This window comes from Malurus melanocephalus, unplaced genomic scaffold (genome assembly GCF_030028575.1).
Source record: "Malurus melanocephalus ecotype Western Australia unplaced genomic scaffold, MMel_1.1 scaffold_9, whole genome shotgun sequence".
Lineage (NCBI taxonomy): Eukaryota > Metazoa > Chordata > Aves > Passeriformes > Maluridae > Malurus > Malurus melanocephalus.
The window spans coordinates 3,626,339-3,646,426 of NW_026623241.1; the positions used below are offsets into that span (position 1 = coordinate 3,626,339).

Below are 20,088 nucleotides of genomic sequence, written 5' to 3' on the forward strand. Positions count from 1 at the left end.
CACAGGGTTATTYGCAGGATAATAAATGGTGGCAGGGCACGGGCACCGATAATCAATGCTGGCAGTACAGCTGTGTCCGTGCTGAGGAAGCGGCGCTGCTGCCACACGCGGCCATTCCCGGCTCTCCAAGGCCATCCCGGCGCGGCCGTTGCCGGGCGACGGCGGCACCGAGCGGGCGGCGCGGCCGGGCCAGGCCCGCGGGTCTTTCGCAGCGCTTTTCTCGGGGTTCGCGCTTTTCCCGGCACTCTTTCCTGGATTTCTTCCTTTCCCGGGGCTCGGCGGCGGCCGCGGGCGCTGAGAGGAGGTAGCCAGACGCCTCCGCCATGTCGCAGGGAGGCGTCGCCGGCATGCAGGTGAGCGGCGGCGGCCGGGGCAAGGCAGGGCAGGGGCAGGGGCCGGGTAACGCTGGGGAACGGGGCCTGAGAGCGGGTTTATGCCACTGGGAATAGGTTAATTCGCTGGTACACGCAACACGCCCGCAAAAATCCGCRTTGCTTTCAAAATGCAAGCGGGCAAGCAGGCTGCCCTCCGTGAGGACACCGGGAGCTGCTCGCCGTGCCCGGGTTAGGCTGCCCCGTTCCTGACAGCCCGTACAGCAGCCTCGGGAAGCGCCCTAGGCTCGTCACAAACCACCTGTTCACCGTGCTTTGTGCCTCAGGGTCTCGAATCTGGAGATACCGGGGCGTTTCTTAATGTATTTGCAATCTATAAGTAAGGCCAGTACCCTTGGGAATCATGTAAATGTGGTGTCCTGGAGCASAGAGAGTCCACAGTGAAGTTCTCCCACTGATTTGGAGCTGCCACCTGCTTCAGGCTCCTGTCCTGCGGCAGTGAAGAGGTCGTCCATGCTCACCTACTCTCTAGTGCTCTTTGCCATCAAAACATACAAAAGAGAAGAAATGTCACATGATGATACGTCAAAAGTGCCAAAAATGGAGAAGGGATTTGCAAGATATGTTTCTTAGGAAGAAGAAATGTAAATAAATAAATACATGGTGATTTGGGGACTTTTTAATGTAGAAATGTTAGGGGAATGGAGGTAGAATTGAGGCTCTGTGCTCCACAATAATTGTCAATTAAATGGGCTTACCTCTGTTGCTCAGTTTTACTTCAGTATGTGTGGGAGGGGAGAATTAGTGATGAACTTGTTCAAGTGATTATTTCCTTTTATGTAAAAGTTATTTGTGAAGCCATTTCAGGATGAGCTRCAGGAAACACTTTCTGATTATGCAACAAGAAAGGAAACAGATGGATATTCAGACGACTTTGAAAGTGAAGAAGATGTCTTGTTAAAGGGTAAAACRAAGTTAAATATTTTTCCCTGTGTCCTTCCCTTTCTGAACTCATTACTAGATCCCAGGGAAGCTTTATGTGTCAATGTGATTTACTGTTCCAAAATTTCATATTTTAACAGCATCTAAATCACTGAGTCCTCCTCTGCCAAGTTAGCAGCAGAATTTCGAATTAAAGCAKTGGAGGTGCCAACCTGCTAGACCATCAGTATGTAATGGTTCCTACCATTGTGGTGCCCAGTTCTCCTCCTTAGCCATCTTGTTTACTTTACACCTGGATGAGACAGTAGTGCACAGTACTGTTAATGAAAGTGGACATGGGCAGAGAGAAGGGCAATGCTTTTTTCTTACTGTTTTCCCAGTGTGGGCAGTCAGTGAATAAGGGCTGCAAAGAATGCTTGCCTGGCAGTGTACGTAAACTAGGAATAGGTTTGAGCTGGATGTTTGTCTTGTAGGAGGATGCATTTGATATTTTCCTAATGTTTATGTTTAGGCTAGCAAGGTTGGCCAAATGACTCTTCTTCCTGCTGGTATGGCACTACCTTTTAAGGAAAACAGGAATGTTAAATATGATCATGTATTTTTAAAAGGACTTGCTCTGTGGCCTGTTTTTCATTCACAGATGAAACAAATTTTAAGAGTTTGTGGGGTGCTTGGATTTCCCTTTGCTGAAACATTTAGGGAAAAAAGCTTCCAGCAGTAAATATGYTACTCTGCTATCATGACATTGTTTTGTCACCTTCCTCAACTATTTGAACTCTGAAATTAGGTCAATTAGCAATAATCGGCTAAAGGAAGATAAATATTTTTGTTGAACATCTGAAACATTATAGAAGATACTTCAAATATCTTCTAGTAGATTTTAAATGGGGCAGAAGTGAAGAGAAGGGAAGGGAGGATGGATTCTAATACCAAACATGATTGGCTTTGTTGTTGTTGACTTGCTTCACTTCCTATGACATTGAGACATTGCTTTTCAGAAGGGCTTTAACTTGTGTGGCAGAAAAGAATAAGTTAATATTTTTCTTTGGATTGGGTCCACAAAAACAGATGACAGGAAAGAAGGTAGAATAAAGTTGTAGTTCGGTGTCTTAGCAGATGTCAGAGGCATAGAAAGAGAAATGCTCAGAAGCTAAAGTCAGGAGGGTGTTATATGAAAAATAGTGTTAGTTATAGATTCAGCTTTTGTGTTGCATTTTTTTTTCCACTTGTATCAAATGAAAGTTGGTAATGTGCTCTTTGCAGATATTGGGAAAGAACTTACSGAAAGTATTTCAGGTTCTACAAGCACTGACAAATCTGTTGCTGTTGAGGACTTGAATGATGATGCTTCACACAATTCAGTAGATTTGGAAAATGAAGGTTCTGATGACTTGAGTTTATCCTTTCATAAAGAGAAGCTTAAGCAAATAATGGTTTTAAAAGGTGAAAGCGTACAGAATGACAGAAAGGATGATGAAGAAGAACGTTTGGAAGGTCAAAATGAGCATAATAATAGAAAAAATAATGAAGAGCATTCAGCTGCTGAAAAAGTACTGCATGGTAATAGTGAAAGTGATGACTTACCTATTAATGAACTACATAAAGAACTACATAAAGAAAGAAATCAAGATAAAAACCAACCAGAAGAAAAGCYACGGGTACAGAAAAAAAGAAATGCTTCAGCATCAGGTGATTAAAAAGTATTTGAGCATTGTTGCTGCTTAGCTGTGTTACAGTATTTTTAAGTGTTTTTATTTGGATTATTTTCTGTGTTAACAATCATCTGCTTGGGCTTGCAGCCAAAGCTTCTAAAAACACACAACCTCTGTCTGCCTGGGGCTAAACTGAACCAGTGTGGGCCAAGAGCAGGTGGTTCCTGTTTGCCTTTTCCTTTCAGAAGATGAAAATCAGCTTTTTAGGTCCTTAAAGTCCAGCTCTCCATCAGTGCATGTGCATGGAAGGTGTGAGAGGGTCAAGATGCCTCCTTAGTGTGTGCATGGCTCAGAAAGCTGTATTCATATCGTGTTCACAGCATCCATGCACCTTTTGATGAAAAGGTCATAAAACTCCTTTTCTATGAGCTGGAATTATGACCACACTGTTTACAAATACAATGTTGAAGTCAGGGTACTGAGACATTGTGAAGCTGTAATGTAAGAGAATGTCAGAAAATGAGCTGTAAGCAAGACATTTATGAGTGGTAGATATCTTATTATTTCAAAGTTAAAACTTCAAGTTATCTTTAACTTTGAAGATAACTGACACACTTTGGATGTATAGTCAAACACATAAACCCACCCAAACTTGAGTGTTTTCTTATGAGTAACCAATTCATTTTTAATGTGCAAAGCAGAAATTGAATTCTGCTATATGTGCCAAAAGACTTAATATTTTTTATCTAATTCCTAGTACGAGAGGAATTGATCCTTTTTGATGTTGAGATAAATTTATGACTTGTCATTGCCTGTGATGGAAGGTTACAACTTTGAAATTGSTAGAGCGTGATTAAAGGTATTAACTTCTTTTTTCCTTTCCACATGATGGCACTAAAGTGCTAGGTATTTGAGTGTGCAGATGCTTCTTTCCTGGCTGTTGTACTTGTGTAGTTTTAGACTGGCAGAAAATAAGTAGAGCTACTCCTTTTCTGCATGTGAATCAAAGTAGTGCAGTGACACAGTGCAATATTGGTTATAAATTCAGAATTCTTGTCACCTTGAACTGACCTTCATCACTGTAAATCTAGGTTAAATTTCCTGGATTATGGGCATTAATATTCTTTTCTTCAAGTTAATTTATCATCCAAAAAATCTGTTTTTCTAAAGAATTCCACCAGAAATTTGTGGAAGACTTCTAATTTGGTTTTATTGGGGCATTTTTTGGCTTGTGTCTGAATTATTTGACAAATTTAGATCTCTGCATCACTGGCAGTTGAAATCTGATTAAAATGTTTTTTAAGTCTTACTAGTAATGTGTTTCATAAATAACAGTTTCACTAATTACACATACAAGATTGAGATGATTTCTTTAAATCCTCAGTGCAGAATTTTTCAGTTATTTCCTCATGTCCCACACACCTGGCAGACACCACACAAGGAAAGCAGTATTTTTTACCCAAAGTACTGACTTGTAGACTTCATTAGAAGTTTGCTAGATGTCAGAAGAGCTCTTGTGATTGCAATGACTCTTGCTTTTGGTTTCTGCACTACAACCACTTAAGGCAGATGAAAAGTTTTGCCTTTGTTTTGCTCTCACATTCTCTAACATTAGTTAAAGCTTCAGTTTCTATTCCAGTCTAACTTGCAAATGCAAGTGAATACTGTTCTACTTGCATATAGTTCTTAGAAGGAGGTATACAGAAAAAAATGTTATACTATATAAAATTTAGTAACGAACTGATGGTTTTTCTAGAAATAAGTTTTGTACAGAAATAACAATACTCAGAAACAATGATGTTCTTGTTAACATGTCCTCTCAATYTTTTTTCTCTCCTTAGATCGAGATCAGAAGACAGTCAGCACCAGTGACTTGAAACTGGAGAATGATGGTAGGAAATCCCCTTCTGTAACAGAACAAATAAGGACCGCAGTCCATGAGAAAACAGAGGAATTGGAGCAGGCAGAAGCTGACAGTTCAGATGGAATGATGAAAGTAGCAGAAGGGCAAATAATAACTGCTACGATGCAGGAGGTATCAGTGAATGATCAATCTGAGCATAGGGAGACAAAGAATACATCAAAGAGCTCTGTCAAGGTATTGCTCATACACAGTTCATCATTGTTTAGAACGATATCCTGGAAGCTCAATGGAAAGTTTTGTAAAGTTGGTTGGTACTTTAGGTGTGTAGAACGCTGTCGTAGTGCTGGCAATTTATGTCTGGTTTCTAGAGCTGAGGCTCTTATAAATTCTGTATAACTTTATGAAAGATGTGAGAAATACCTTTTCAACAAATTGTTTAAATCAGATAGAGGTATTGAAATGTGTTTTCCAGCCTTAAGAAAGTGCACTTCTGCAAGTGAAAATGTCAAACCTCTGTTGTGAGGATAGGTGAATAGCAGTGAGCAGTGTGTCTTGGCAGAGGATGGAATCCATGGTTTGWCTTGAGTAATGGATAAGACACAAAGCATGCTATGCTTTATCCTAAAAGGAAAATATGTAAATACATGTAATTATTACAGTGAAGTATTMAAAAGAGTTAAAAGAGTGTTTATAGCATAACCTAGCTGGGTTCATTTTACTTGTTTTCATTTCTAAACTATTGACTGTATTTTTACRTAATACAAATAAACAATCCTAGGTGTCATTCCAAAATGATACAGGCATTCTGAAGGTTGGTTGATTGCATGCTTTTGGGCTTTTATGTTTTATTTTGTTTTTCTCTCATTTCTTTCTTACCCTGTACATTACCTTCTCTTTATTTGGGTGTCTTTCTTGCCTATTTTTATAAAACCATGGGACTGTGGAATATCTTGACTTGGAAGGGACCCATAAGGGGCGGGTCCAATTCTCAGTATTCTTGTTAGCTTGCAGAAACCTGTTTCATCCTGATCTGCTGCTTGAGAGACTCTCTAACTTACTTTTCCTCTGTGTTTCTTAGAAACCTGGTGAAACAAAGGAAAGAGTTCTACAAAACACAAAGGCTTCTTTATCTGACAGGTAAGAGGATGTCGAGTTCACAAGTCTGAGCCGTGTCAGATGCCTGTAAGCACCCCGACAATGCTGCTCCACTCTCATTTTCTGTCAGCATTGTCTTCACTGCTGACAGTCTCTGACCCTTTGTGGAAAACAGCTTAGTGAACAGCTTAGTGCATGTGGCATGTTGTTATGACCTTTGCTCAGGTTTGTGTCACATTACACTCCCAAATATTTTGCCAGTGTCTATAAAGARTGCATTACTGGAGTTTTTGCAGGCTTTAAGCTGTTTTTAGATAAAAGTATAAGTAATTTGTAAAGTTTCTTGGTCTGGCTATGTTGAGTAATACCTTGTTTCGGCAATAMTACAGCCCTCAGAAGAAAAGGAGGTTCTTTCTCCTTTTCCCCAGTCCCCATATAAAAGTGCATATAAAAAAGAATCATAGTAATTTCTGGTATGCACTGAAATAAAAGGAACACTACTCGGTGTCAGCTACAATAAGTGGAAAGGTCATTAATTTGTTTTTATCCTGTATTTTCCTAGGTCTACACCCTTTGTGCATTTAAAGAAAAAGGGGAAAGCTGTTCCATCAACTTCACCTCTTTCCTGTCAGGATCTGGGGTCATTGAAGGAATTGGAGGATAAATCCATGCAGAAAAAAAGTGCAGAATTTGTCAAAGTAGATAATTTAAGAGCAGCTGTTTTTCAGGTAGATTTTAAAAATGAACAAAACAAACAAAACTATATATAAAGATCCTGATGGAAGGGTCAACACCTCATATTTTCTTGAAATCCATATTTTTCACTATAGTCCTTTCATACGCTTACAGGTATAGTAATCCTTTTAGTCTGATGGCTATGCCTTTTCCCCATATTATAAACTAAAAAGCTTGATGAAAGGGACATAATGTTTTTATGGGGTTCATAATTTATTGTGTCAGACTATTTTAGGCACATATTTTCCTTTATTTCTACTTGATCCTTAACATAAGTGTGTAGGGTATGTTGGGTTTTTTTCATGATATGTTCTATTCAAATGTCAGGAAAAATGATTACAACTCCAGTACCCTTTTCAGAAGAATAATCTATGCAAATTCCTTGTAGAATTTCACAACAATTATTTTCTGGGTTTTAACAGATTTTTGCTAATCTGTTTGAGAACAACTCTCCTTAACAGACACTGTTCATATTGGTATRTGTTTTTAATATTTATTATGGTCCTAGAACAAATTTTAGACCCTCAAATCCATATAGATATTGTCTCCATAGATTTTAAATAGATCTTCATTTAGGATGCTTTTAACTTTGTGCTGCATACTAAATATACAGTTAAATCTTGAAAATTTAAACCTGTTYCTGCAGATGGCTCATAACCTTTTAATGCTGCCTGAAGTCTCACTTTTGCCAGTAGGATTTTATTCTCCTTAATTATAGGTATTTGCAAGAGAGACAACAAATGTGAATAATATTCCTCTATAGCAAGTGATAAGAAGCTGTATTCCATTCTTCTATTTAATTTTGATTAATGCTTACTTTTTTGGTGTTTCTAGGAAGATGCTTTTTTAAAGATCTTTAAGCTTTTTGGGTTTTGTAGCTATGATTTTAGAGCCTTATATTTTTTTGATCACAATGTACATATGATGACGGCTTAGTTTCCACATGGCATGCTTATTTAACTACCACGTGGAAGAACTAGGAGTAATTTTGGTGGCCATTATATTGGTGCTGCTTTTCACTTATACCTTAAAAGGACTTTAAAAATATTTTAATGATGTTTGCAGAACTGGTTGGAAAAGAAAAGGCTTCTTCTACTGGAATTAAAGAGAGCTGAAAAGAAGAAGGCTGAAATTCTAAGGAACAATGCTGAAGAGGTTTGTTTACATTCTTGTTTTAAAAGTTTAMAAACTATGATTCTTTGAAGGGTGCTTTCTGCCTAAGTGCATCACTGCTGTTATAGGCTTTCTGGTTTTCCCAAACAGCACAAGGTGATGTGAAACAGTAAATGGCATGGTCTGCTTGTGATGGTTCTGTTAACAGTGTCTGTCCAATGCTTCCCTGTACATTTACTTAAGATGTGTCAGAAGTGTGCTTCTTAGATTAATTGTCAGGTTAGTTTACAAAGACCTTGGGATGCTCAGCTCTTAAGGTGTTAAGTTTTGTTTTGTGCGTGAGAACTTGAGGCATTTACTCCCTACCTCAGAGGATCCTATTTTGAATAGTATCATCCACATTCTTTGATTTGGCTTTCAAGTATTTGATGTTTCACTTCTAAGCACTTGTATTACATATCCTTTACACATATTTTGCAGTAGTTTATCTCATTCAGTTAAATTAAAAATAGAAAAAACCCACTGTGTATATTTAAAATTTTATTGTAACACTTGCAATGTTGTTGGCAAACCAATGTATTTCTTCATTGATCCATTTAGCAATAAGTTTAAAGCATACTGTTTCACTTCGAATTTTATACCGAAATAGATTTAAATGTAGACTTTTATTTCCCATCTAGAAAGAAGCACTTAAAAGAGAAGAATCAATTGCATCTTTTGAAGCCTGGAAAAAAAAGAAAGAAATAGAAGCAAAGAAGTTAAGTGAAAAAAAGAAGCTTGAGGCACTTGAGGAAAAGAAACCAGCACAACAGGATAAGGAAAAAACAAAAGCAGCACAAGCGGTGATGTGAAATATGTACATAAATGTATATTTGAATGTGGCTCAGGAGGCTAAAAAAATTTTTTGATTGATCCAGAAAGAGGTGGAAATTAACTAGAATCTTAAATCTCAGCATGCTTAGTTTCTGAACGAAGCTCATATTAGGTTCTGCTCTGTCTGAAATATGTTATATATACGTTTGCAGACAAACAGGCTTCTATATTTGGAGTCTATTAACTGAGCATAAAATAAATTTCATATAAATATACTAGCAATTAACTATTATTACTGGAAAAATAACATTTTTTATGTATAGTGATACACGCTTCTGAGCAATTCTACAAGCAAATATTCCAAAATTAGAATGTGTAGAAATTACCAAAAATAATAATGCAGAATAGACTAGTGAAGTATTGACAAAAAGGTGAGGTGTAAGATTTCTCATAATCTGTGGTTGTCTTTAGGCATTCGAAAAATGGAAAGAAAGAAAAGTGAAATATTTAAGAGAGGAAAGGAGGAAGGAAAAGCAGTCTGAAAGAATGCGGCAGAAGATAGAAGAGGAACAAGTTGCAGAAAAGAGGAGAGTCAGTGCATCAGCAGTTGAAAAATGGTACTATTTCACTGTGTTTTGCTATATCGTAGCTTCCAAAATCCTTGTTTATAAATGTAATAATCTTCTGTGAATTCTTGATGTGCTTGTAATTGGAAGACAATGGAATGCCTGGGATCAGACTTTTCATTCCCAATGGAGAGCAAGTATAACAGRGAAAACAAGCTGTGCAACTCCTTTCAGTTTATTAATTTAGTTCCTTTCCTCYCCAAAAGGACACTAGCTAAGCCCAGGCAGAGATGCTGCAGCTGAGAAAATTCATTGAGTAGTATTGTGTCTTACATGGTTATTCTCATGCTTCATTACTAAGCCATAGGAAGGAAGGTAAATATTTAAAGTGTTGTGGTATGCAATGTATGAATGAAGATATAGGAAGAGGAAAATAATATGTATCTTCTGGAGAAATGCTGTATTAGTTTTACAAGCCAAGAGATTTCACAGACAATGCTCAACTTACAGTTACCGATAGAAGTTYAGAATGGGTTTTTTTATGATACTAAATTAGGGAGAAAGAAGTACAGAAAAGATGATTCCATAATAGACAGAGAAGTAGATTCATTTAAACCTTGGTGATACAAAAAATGGAAAATTTTAGATACATATACTCAATCTCCTATTATAAGTGTAAAATATCTCTTTTGACTCAATTTAGTTAACTGGTCACAGATGCAGCATTTAGTTTGTTACATGATGACTTATTTTTCTTTCCTTCCATTATTCAGGAATGAAAATAAAGAAGAATATATRAAAAAGAAGAAATTAGAAAAGTTCCGAGAGAGAAGAAAGCAAGAAATGCAACAAGCAAAGAAGGAAGAACAAAGTGAAAAGGCTCTGGAGGAATATGAAAGATGGCTGGTACGCTTGGTTGGGTTTGGGGTTTTTTTGGCATTTTGTGAAAACCAAGAAGTTTAATGTAGTCATGAGCGTGAGTGTATTGTAGTATCGTGGGGTGTTGTGCTGTTACAAGAGAGGCCAGACGGTGGCAACATTACRTCTCTTGTTCCGCAGAATTCATGAGCATAATTGCGCTGAAGTACAGTGCACTTGAAAAGTGGCGTACATGGAAAATATATTCTCCCTACCTAGAGCTTTCCATTTCAGTTAGTCTTCATTTTCTGCCATTCCATATCAGGAGCCACCRTCTCTGAAGGGCCAATTTGCCAAAGTGCAAAACCTGCAAAGCCAAACAGCATCTCCACCTGCGACAGTCAGTGCGTGTACATTCAATGAAGCATTGAAAAGGGAGACTTGGATACTTCACAGCTGATAAAAGCACTTGTAATGAGGTTCAAGATGATTTCCATTTGCAAGAAAGGATGGAATTCTGATGCTCCCAATAATATTTTTCTCACAGCAGTGTCCCAGTTGTAAAGCAGTAAATTAATCCAGTATTCTAGTCCCAACAATAAGGCAGGTTTTTTACTCTTACTGCAGAAAGACAAACTGGAAGAGAGCTCATTACTATTCTCCATTTCCTCATACTCATTGTCAAGGTTTTGACAATGAAATAGTCAAAAAGAAATAGTGTTTCTTTTGTTGTCTTTCTTTCATGTGATTTCTGGCACATGTCCTGTAGCTATGGTCTCTCTTGCCATTTATAAGAATGGGCTCTTGCAGCTCAACTGGATTAAGGTCCTTACAGGAATTAATTTTTTCCATCAATAGCTTAATTTTGTTTTTTGCATGAGGAAGAGGCAGATAGATGAGAGCTGAGTCAGGCAGATATACAGGTGTGAGATAGGTTTAAAAAGGACAATCATCCTTTACCTGGCTAACTCAAAAATACACAATTGCACAAAACAGCAAGAGCCTGCAATAGAGCTCCCTTCTCTCTATTTTCAAACTTTTTTAGTCTTAGATTTAGATATTTTAAGATGTTTGACCTGTTGGTCCCCTGTTGGAATACCTCTCATTTCTGTAATCATTGGTTAGAAGTTTTTTTCTGGTCCCCATTGTCAAGAGATTTTCAGCTCAGTTTAGTAAAATGAATAATGTCTGTTCTTAGGTTATTTCTTACTTGGTCAATATTCCTGATTGCCAATGTCAGAACTACTATGCTTTGAACAGTAASTAATTCACTGCCTTGGTATGCTCTGCTTACTGTGACTATCCTAATCAGCTTAGTTGAACCAAAGCATTGTATGTTTTAGTTCCTTGCTGTCCTGGACTCTAAATGAAAATAAAAGACAATATCCCTACTTTTGAGAGTGAAAGATGCTGCGTAGTGCAGGCTTCCCTGTTCAAATAGTGTGTAAATTCCTGAGGTCATCTTTTCAGTGAGATTATTAATATAAATTTTAGTAGTTGGAGAAATGACSAAATCTAACTGGATATACGTGTACCTGCGTGGGAAATAAGCAGGTGTAAGATGGGATAGGTACTGAACTGGTTGGCAGAGGTACCTCTAAAATGATTTCATTTTCAGGGTCTGTGTGCAGGTGTTGACTGATAYGTCTCGTGTCCAGTCTTCACATTTTTACTTCAAGAATTTATGCTCTCTTTTTGCAGCTTGCACACCTTTATTTGAGAAAGCATATTGGRAAATGGCTCTGTCATCATTTTTGGCCAGAATATTGTCTCACTTTGTACAGTTACACAGAAAATACAGACCAGTAGTGAACTTCAGGAGAGAAACTGTGTAAAGTTGTCATTGTATTGCCAAGGGAACAAAGATGACATCTGCCTGCAGATAGATAAACAGGCATCAGATCTGAGGGTAGAATTTGGAATCCTTTCATGAGTTTTCTTTCAGCTAACAGGATTTTGTTTTCAATGGAAATAAAATAGGAGTAATATAGTGGGAAGTATTCTAATATGTTTTTATTAATATTCAACAGAAGTAAATGTGTAAATTCATCCTCAGCTTTCCTGGATCAGGCGTTGGCCATAATGCATGAATAAAACAGACATAAAAATCTCCTTGTAGTTCTTCTCAAATAGAAGAAACATACTGCTTTTATGTTAATGGAAATTCTGTTACTTCTGCTTTTAGAGGTCATTGTGTTTGATAATATAAATGTGTAGAGAAGATTAYTTTCAAGCCTGAAAATAAATGCTCTGGAAAAGGTTATTAACACTTGTASAATACTAACATAAAAAGGATAATATTGAGGTGATTTTTTTTGTATTGCCTGGAAATTTAAGCTTCTGATTATTTTGTTTCTTTCCTGTCATTTGCTTCTTGCTACTCACCAAGAATTCTTCCAGCCAATCTAACTTGATAAGTGATTATTTTTTACTTAAAGCATAATACCAGTATCTGACACTTGCCATAGAAATGCACTTACTCTGAGTAGTGGAATGTGGGGAAGAAATGCGTAGAAAGTTTATAAATGACAGATAGTTTTGTTTCCATTATTTTTGAGATGCTAATCTTGATACCTGTTTACTGGAGTATCCCAGATAAGTTACGTTCTCCATTTTCTGTGAGTCAGTGAGAAGTAAGGCTGCTCTAAAATAATTCTCAAAGACCAGCATAGTAATGTTAAAAGCCCTAGAAGAAGTTTGCTATTTTTACCTTGAATTTGAGCACGTGCAGTATCTATTTTTGGCATTCTAAAGCTGTTTAAAAACATCAAGAAAGGATGTACTGGATAAGTCCCAGGATTTGTTGCTTTTCTAGTTTAGAAATAGCTGATGTGGGTTATTAATTTTATGTAGTTTAATAAGATCTCTTTGAAAATACTTTCTATATTGGAATTTTCATGTCCTGCCCTTGCAATATGTTASAAATAACACTGCTATTGTTACTTCTCTTAAATGTTGTTATATCTGTAATRTTCTATCTAAATTTCAATTCCTATGTAGCAGTCACACTGCTAAAGAAGGTGCTTGTCCCAGAATGCGAAAAGTGAAAAATATTTTCATTTTACTAGGCTATTGAGTAGGAAAGCTCCACAGAAATCAAGCCATACATTTGAGTTCATCTATTATAAGACAAGCTACAGTTATTGATCTAATCTTCACTGTTTCTGTTACTCTTCTTCAATTAGTGCAAATAACATCTTGTTTATTATTCTGTGGAATATTTATATCAGTTTTGTCTTGTGAGAATTTGWACTGTAGTTAGGACTAGAACATAAAAACTGTGGTTATTGAAAACAGGAGAGGCCAATAGTCTTTATTTCAAATTTAATCTTTTTAAAAGCAGTTAAATTAACTCAACATTCTTTCCTTGTCACTGGATTYATTAATGAAAGTTGGATCTTCAAACCCAAGCATTCAAAACTGAAGTACAGTTAAAAAATCCAAAGCAACTTTTGTTCCCTTCCTGGATTGGGTGTATGTTCTGTTTTTGGTTTGGGTTTTTTTGTACTTGAGTCTGTTGTGCAATATGTATTCAGTAGAGAGTGCTTGATAAATGTAAAATGCACTTTTTTTTTTTTTTGTAGTATGCAATTTCTCAACTACTTGCCAATACTGCTTCAATAAATCTTATTTTAATGAGTTTTCACTTACCTGTCCTGATGGTATACATATCCTTGTACAATATAATTSTATGATTTTTGTAAAAAGTTGACTGGATATGTGCAATGACTCTGAAACAGGAGCATGTATCATATATGTATTCCATTAGAGCATATTCTTCCCATGCCCATCTGTACTGCTTCACATATCTTGATCTCTTTTTTGAAAAATATCAGTGATAATGCAGACTCCTTCCCTCTTAATGTACTAAACAGTTCCCTTCAAGAATTTTACAATATCTTGAATTTGTTCTAAARACCCAGAGCCACTAGATGCGTTCATCTGAGGAGAATCTCTATGGAACGAGAAAGAAGGCAAAAGTGTAGGATGAGAGGAGTCAGAAGGTCACAGTGCTGCAAGCCTAGTTTGTCTCAATTACTTCATGTGATCCAGAAAGATACAGTTTGTACAGAGAGATAATATTTTTTATTAGACTAACTGTGATGAACTTTTGTGTTGAGTATTTTAGCARAGAGCATTCCTTCTCCGTGTAAACCTTGCCTTGCTTTTAATCAGCCTTACTAGTAACAACATGAAATTACTGTATACTTGTTTAGCCAGACCAGATGTTCGTAACTGAATTGGATCTTCATATTTATGTTGACAAAAAGCTAAAGGGCAGAGATTGAAATCATATTGATAGAGTTGATATTTTAGTGTGTTGCCTTGCTTTTTACAATTTTTGGACATATTAGTAGTAACTGCTGTATATGTGTAAAAAAGGAGAAAACTTCCACTCAAGCTCCCTTTCTTATAGTAATGCTTCCACACCCTTTTCCCAGTCCCTCAGCCASAGTTACCTCACTATTTCTCTGCTCACATATGAGTAGCAGGCAAATAATGCCAGCATCTTGGGAATTTGTGAATATACAGTGTCCATCAAAGGGATAGGATCACAGGTTATGTGAGAGTAGTGGTTATTTTACAACTGTCTAGGAGCAGTGCTTTCATTGCAATGCAGTTCATGCATGTGAAAATACAAAACTTTTATGTGTGCTTCAAAATACTGGCTGTTGGGCTGCAAAAGATGAAAAGGCCAAGGCTGGATGTGGCACTGCATTTAAGTGGGTGTAGCACCACTGCATCTTTACCAATAGTGATATGCTTGCCAGTTGTTGGTTTAGGAGTGAGTGCACTGTTCCTGTGAGAAAGTCAGCTGCTTAAGGACCTCTTATCCACCCATCATATGAGGCATGCTGTATTATACTCTGGTCTGTAATGTCAGTCATCCTTGGTTCCACCAAGGGAAAAACTCCCTCTAAGTCAGTAAGAAGTGTGCATCTTATTGACTTCTTAATGTCAATAAGCAGTATGCACCACAAACCTGCAAGTGTGATTACAAGGAAAATTTGCCCCCATAGAGAGCTCACCAGTGTATTAAATAGCTAATGCAGATGCACCTCTAGATGCTGGTCCTCCTGATGGTGAAATGACAGTCATCTTTAAAAAGAAGAATGCTTATTTACTATASAGTGGAATTGATTAAAAATTCAAAAATAATTATAAATAATTGAAAGTTGATTTTTGAATGACAGGTCTCTTGAAAATCATTAATTACYGAGACACAAAAAGAGTGTTGCAAGTATTTTTCTTATCCCTCATCATCCTCATTGCTCCATTTGTTTGAAACAATTGAAAATAGAATTAGAACCTTGCAGTGCTTGTAATGTAAGTTAGATCTTTGTTTGAAATTAAATTGTTCAATTACCAGTTTGTTCTAGTACATGGCAAGTGTGATTTAATAAGTACAGAAAGTTACAGTGATGCATCAATGTTCTCATTATATGAGAACAACATATTTTGCATTGTGATTTAGGTATCCTCTTAAAGCCAAAAAGTAATTCATATGAGAGTAATTGCATGCAAGACCAATACGGTGCCTAATCCATTAGGCCAGGTGTTGGGTTTTTTGTAGTAGACAGTGCACAAACACRGCCTGTCTTTGAGACAGTCACCTTCATTGTAAATGACACCCAGTGTGCAGCCTCTTGTGCAGCCATTGTGCAGTGTCTGTGACTGAATCACTAAAAGAGATGTGCTGAGCTCCAAAAAGCAAATGTCCATTGCGTGTTTACTTTTCATTTTACACAAGAAAGGCATAACAATAATTGTAACAGTTCTGTTAGTGGAGTTGTTGCCTGTGGGGGAGTTTTTGTGATCTTGTTTTGGGCTTTTTTTGACAATTTTTTTTATTCTCAGGAAAACAAAGTGAGGAGAAAACGGCTTGAGAAGAACCTAAAGAAGTGGCAGGCTTACCATGGGAATGAAATGAGTCCACCGTGGAGGCCACCCGGGAAAATCACGTATTCTAGTAATTACTGAGCAGTTTATTGCCTTCCAGAAGAAGAGTCTATGAATTTCTGTAAAAAGATAGTCACTCTTTTGTTACAGTTGATTTTCATTGAAGCCATTATAAGTGTTACATTCTTTCTTTTTAGTTTATTTGATCTCTACAGTTTAAATAAAACTGTTGTTCATTTTCATTGCTTTAGAAAATGTAATAATTTTTCTAATTCCACATTTAACTTACTTTTGCTAATTCCATGTTATTTCATACCTTTTTTGTGAAAATCTGTATCTGGGATACATGAGGCATTTCTTTCAATGAGTAGCAGAATGGTAATTTTTAAGTTACTAGACCACACTCTTGAGAAGTTGAGTCTTGAAGAAATTATTTGAGAGTGCAGTGGGGTGGGGATGGTGAGCAAGGAGATGTTGGCTCTCTTGTGGTAGRAGACAAAAGGCTAAGGAGTATGGAAGAAGAATGTCGTTTTCATACATTAAGAAACAAGATACAGAGAAAATAATCTAAGATGTTACRTTATGAAATATAAATACATCTCTTAAATTAAAACTGCATCTAGTAGAACCAAGATTTCATGGGGTGAAAAACAGTCAACCATGTGATGGTACAGAAGAATTGCACTGGAATCCATATAATGTAAAATGATCTAGGACTAAGTAAGAATGTAGCTGTTAATTCCATTTCAGGTCTTCATGTAGATTCCATAAATTTCTTGCTTTGTRTAGGAATCATCCATTTTAGAGGTATGTGCACAAAAAATCTTACAAAAGAACTGCGAGGACAGAATGGTAGTGCTTTTATGAGGCAACCTTAGAGATAGAATTTTTTCTTTTTTTAACTAAAAGACTTCTCTTTTTTTTTTTTATGACCCCAAACACATTTTTATCATTGCTAATGAGCTAGCTGCTATAGTAAATTATTAAAATGCCATCTTTTTTTTTTTTTTTTTTTTTTTTTTTTTTTTTTTTTTTTTTTTTTGGCTATTTGCCTCTTATTTTGGAAGCAATGGCAAGGCTGTGTTTTTAGAGATCTTCAGGTCTCTTGTTTACTGCTTTCTAAACTAAACCTGTTATCTGTGATTTTGTTTTCTTATTTGAATTTTAATAATCATTTCAGATCAGATGAACTCCTCAAATATGTATTCTTTGAAACAAAACAAAGCAAAACCAACATCAGTAACCAAGAAGTAAAAAAAAAAACAAAAACAAAAAACAAAAATAAAACCTTAGCCTTTAATTTGAAATTCTTACTCTTGGTTAGACTGGCAGCCTCTTTCAGAAGTAAACAGATCATTTCAGAAGTAGACTTGTCTTTTTTAATAGAATTCTGTCCTGTCCATAAATCTCTGAGATAGTCCTTAATTCTGCATTTCACATAATAGGGTATCTCCTCAGAAAAGAAAACCACAAGAAAGGTAAACAGAATAATTTCTTTAGCTTCCTGATGGTTCTTGCTTGTTTTTTCATGTTTTAGTGAGATTCACTGAGGATTTAGAGGCGTTTGTTGTGGTCATAATGGTTTCTATTACCAGAGTGCTGTTTAAGTGAAATTTGTTGCTGGTATATGTACAAGGGAAATCAGAATGGCATCTATTCTGTCTCAGTGTCCAATATGGTTCTGTTCATTATTGTTAGTATAAACTCTAGTTCTGTGAATTCCCATTTCAGACCTTTTGCAAAGTTTATGACAGGCAGAAACAGGTGCTAGAAATCAAAAAGSTAAGATACATTTGTTAGAACAGTAGGTTGTGGGGTAATTACTGTCATTAACCTAATTCTTATCAGTAAACAAATGTAGAAGGAGCTTGCAAAATGTACAGTATTTCTTTTGTGTATGATCTATTGGCAGTATCAAGGTGTATTTACTAACCTTGACAATAATGGTGAGGTTTCACCAATAGTGCCGGATTTGTGTACAGCCAAATCATCTGATAGGTCAGARCTGATCTACTGTGAGCAGTGTTTGCAGATCTGATGCGGCTTCTAGATGATGAAGTAATTTTATTGCAGGATCAGGTCTGAGTATATTGCCTGGTATTTTTCCTTGCATGGCTCAATTTCCAGTAGCCTTTCATGCATCTTGCTCATGGTGTGCCTGGTACATATTGGGAGTTTTTAGCAGGTCTCTGCCAGTTCTGCCTCTTGCTTTTAGTTCTGTTTCTTCCTCCAAAGGTGGTTGTACTGGACCTGGCTTTGATTCTTTTATGTGTTTCTAGCCTTCTGTCACTGGGCTGCTTCTCCATAAATATGTGGGTRGTACTGTGTCTTTCACTGGAGAGTCTGAAGAGAAGCCAGGGACTTTAATGACATCCATCCTTTGATTATTTACCCTCTGCAGGTAATACACACTTGATCTCCTCCAGTGGACCGTAATGACAGTAGTGACCATTTTGCCACATCTGTGACTCATGTTTGTACTGAGTCATCTCTTGAATGCTAAACTTCGGGGTAGGGCAGCATTCCTACAGGTTTTGCTAAGCTTATATTCTGTCATTTAGGAGGAGGAGGACATTGATCAAGAAGGAGAGGGCAAGAGAGGGACTGGAGCTTTCAGAAGCACCCTGAGGCAGGCAGTCTGCTCTTGCAGATTCCCTGGAGTCTGGTTGTGTTTCTAGGCCCTTTGTGGTTTTTTAAGGAAGACTATAGCAATACCCACACAGAGCTTCTTGCACTGCATAGAAGTTCCCAGTTAAGGGATTCTGTACATTTGGGATTTTTGCAAACATCCAGTAAATCCAGATTTTTATCTGGAATAAGCCAGTCTGTAGCACAGATATTGCAGATAAGTGAATGCAAGGCTTTTATATGCTCTGTGTCTGGCTCTGGCTGTTCCCTCATGGCAGGCCAGGCATTCTTTCCTGCAGTAGTGGCATCACAGTGACAGTATTGGCATCCAGAGAGAAAGAATCTACTGGCAACAGAAACTTTCAAGAAGCCAAAAAAGGATGCCCAGCCAGAACAGCTTCAGTGGCCCACGTAAGAGGTAAAGTAGAATTATAGAGAGCAGCAGGAGAGGGAGGGGGACTGCAGCAAAGGGAGAATGCAACAGAACTGCCAAATCAAAATTAGCACACCCAGATTATATGAGAAAAATACTGAATTACTTCAGGCTTTTAGATTGGAGCGGTGGTGAGCATCATTGGTGCTCTAGGCTTTTAGCATTCGAAGCTTTGATTTTGGGTTCAGTCTATTAAGAAACTCGAACTGCAGTATTACAGCATGAAATTTATAGCAGGCACTAGAGTTTACTGTACAGGAGACCTGGAGAGCCAGACAATGCAGCCTGTGAGAAGGGAATCATCTGGGTCTTTGTTTTTGCRGTGTCCAGCTAGAGGAAGTAAGGCAGGTCCCTGTGCTGACAGGCTGTACTGGAGGCATACAAATGAAAAGTSTGGTAGAATTAGTGGCAGACATAGAAAAGGGTTTGTCAGGTGCCTGTGCCTGAACTGRACGCTGCATCCTTACTGGCTTTAAGCTTTAAGCTTCTTTAGATGGCTGGATAGAAGGTTTTAACAGAAGACAGAAGTGAGAAGGCATTGGTGACATCTTTCAGAGAAATGAGGAGTAACTCACATAAAGTCACAACTTCTCAATTAGGAAATGATGCTGAAGTCTGTAGACAACAGGAAACAGTTCACATAYTTCTATAATAAAATGTGGGGAGCTTTATCTAATGTTACATTGTAAAACTTGGACATGTTACAGCATGACACAAATGTCAGAATTAGAGCAGAGAARTATAAACATATGTACTTTGATGTATAAGAATGTACGTGTATCTGTATAAATCCTATCTATATGTTTGATGATGACAGAGGGAAAATATTTTGTATTTAATAAAGTATATTTTAGTACAATAGCCTCAATGTTTTCTTAGGTTACAAATCTTTATTTAAAGATTTAATGCATGGAAATTAACTAGGCAATGTCTCTAAGCACAAGCTATACTTTCATCATTGTTAACATGACAAATAGATAGGGAACTTTATCCCACTGAAGTCAGAACTTGTACAGCATTCCAGCTATCTCCTCCAGCTCCCTGATACTCTTGCTGACACACCAATGCAAGCATTCATTTAAAGAACATAGTTTCTGAGTCATAACCGGGAAGATCATCAGTATTTCTAATTTTTTTGCAAAGTATTTCATTTAGG

At 37.1% G+C, this 20,088-nt stretch overlaps 1 protein-coding gene across 1 annotated transcript; it reads left to right on the forward strand.

Moving 5' to 3' along the window:
• Positions 1 to 323: 323 nt before the first annotated feature.
• On the forward strand, positions 324 to 16,893 carry MAP9 (microtubule associated protein 9). The gene is made up of 11 exons (XM_057375286.1): positions 324 to 353; positions 1,179 to 1,296; positions 2,538 to 2,963; positions 4,768 to 5,024; positions 5,869 to 5,927; positions 6,448 to 6,613; positions 7,686 to 7,775; positions 8,414 to 8,575; positions 9,018 to 9,163; positions 9,886 to 10,018; positions 15,830 to 16,893. The coding sequence occupies exons 1-11, from the start codon at positions 324 to 326 to the stop codon at positions 15,950 to 15,952; spliced, it is 1,710 nt and encodes a 569-aa protein (XP_057231269.1). The 3' UTR covers positions 15,953 to 16,893.
• Positions 16,894 to 20,088: the final 3,195 nt, after the last annotated feature.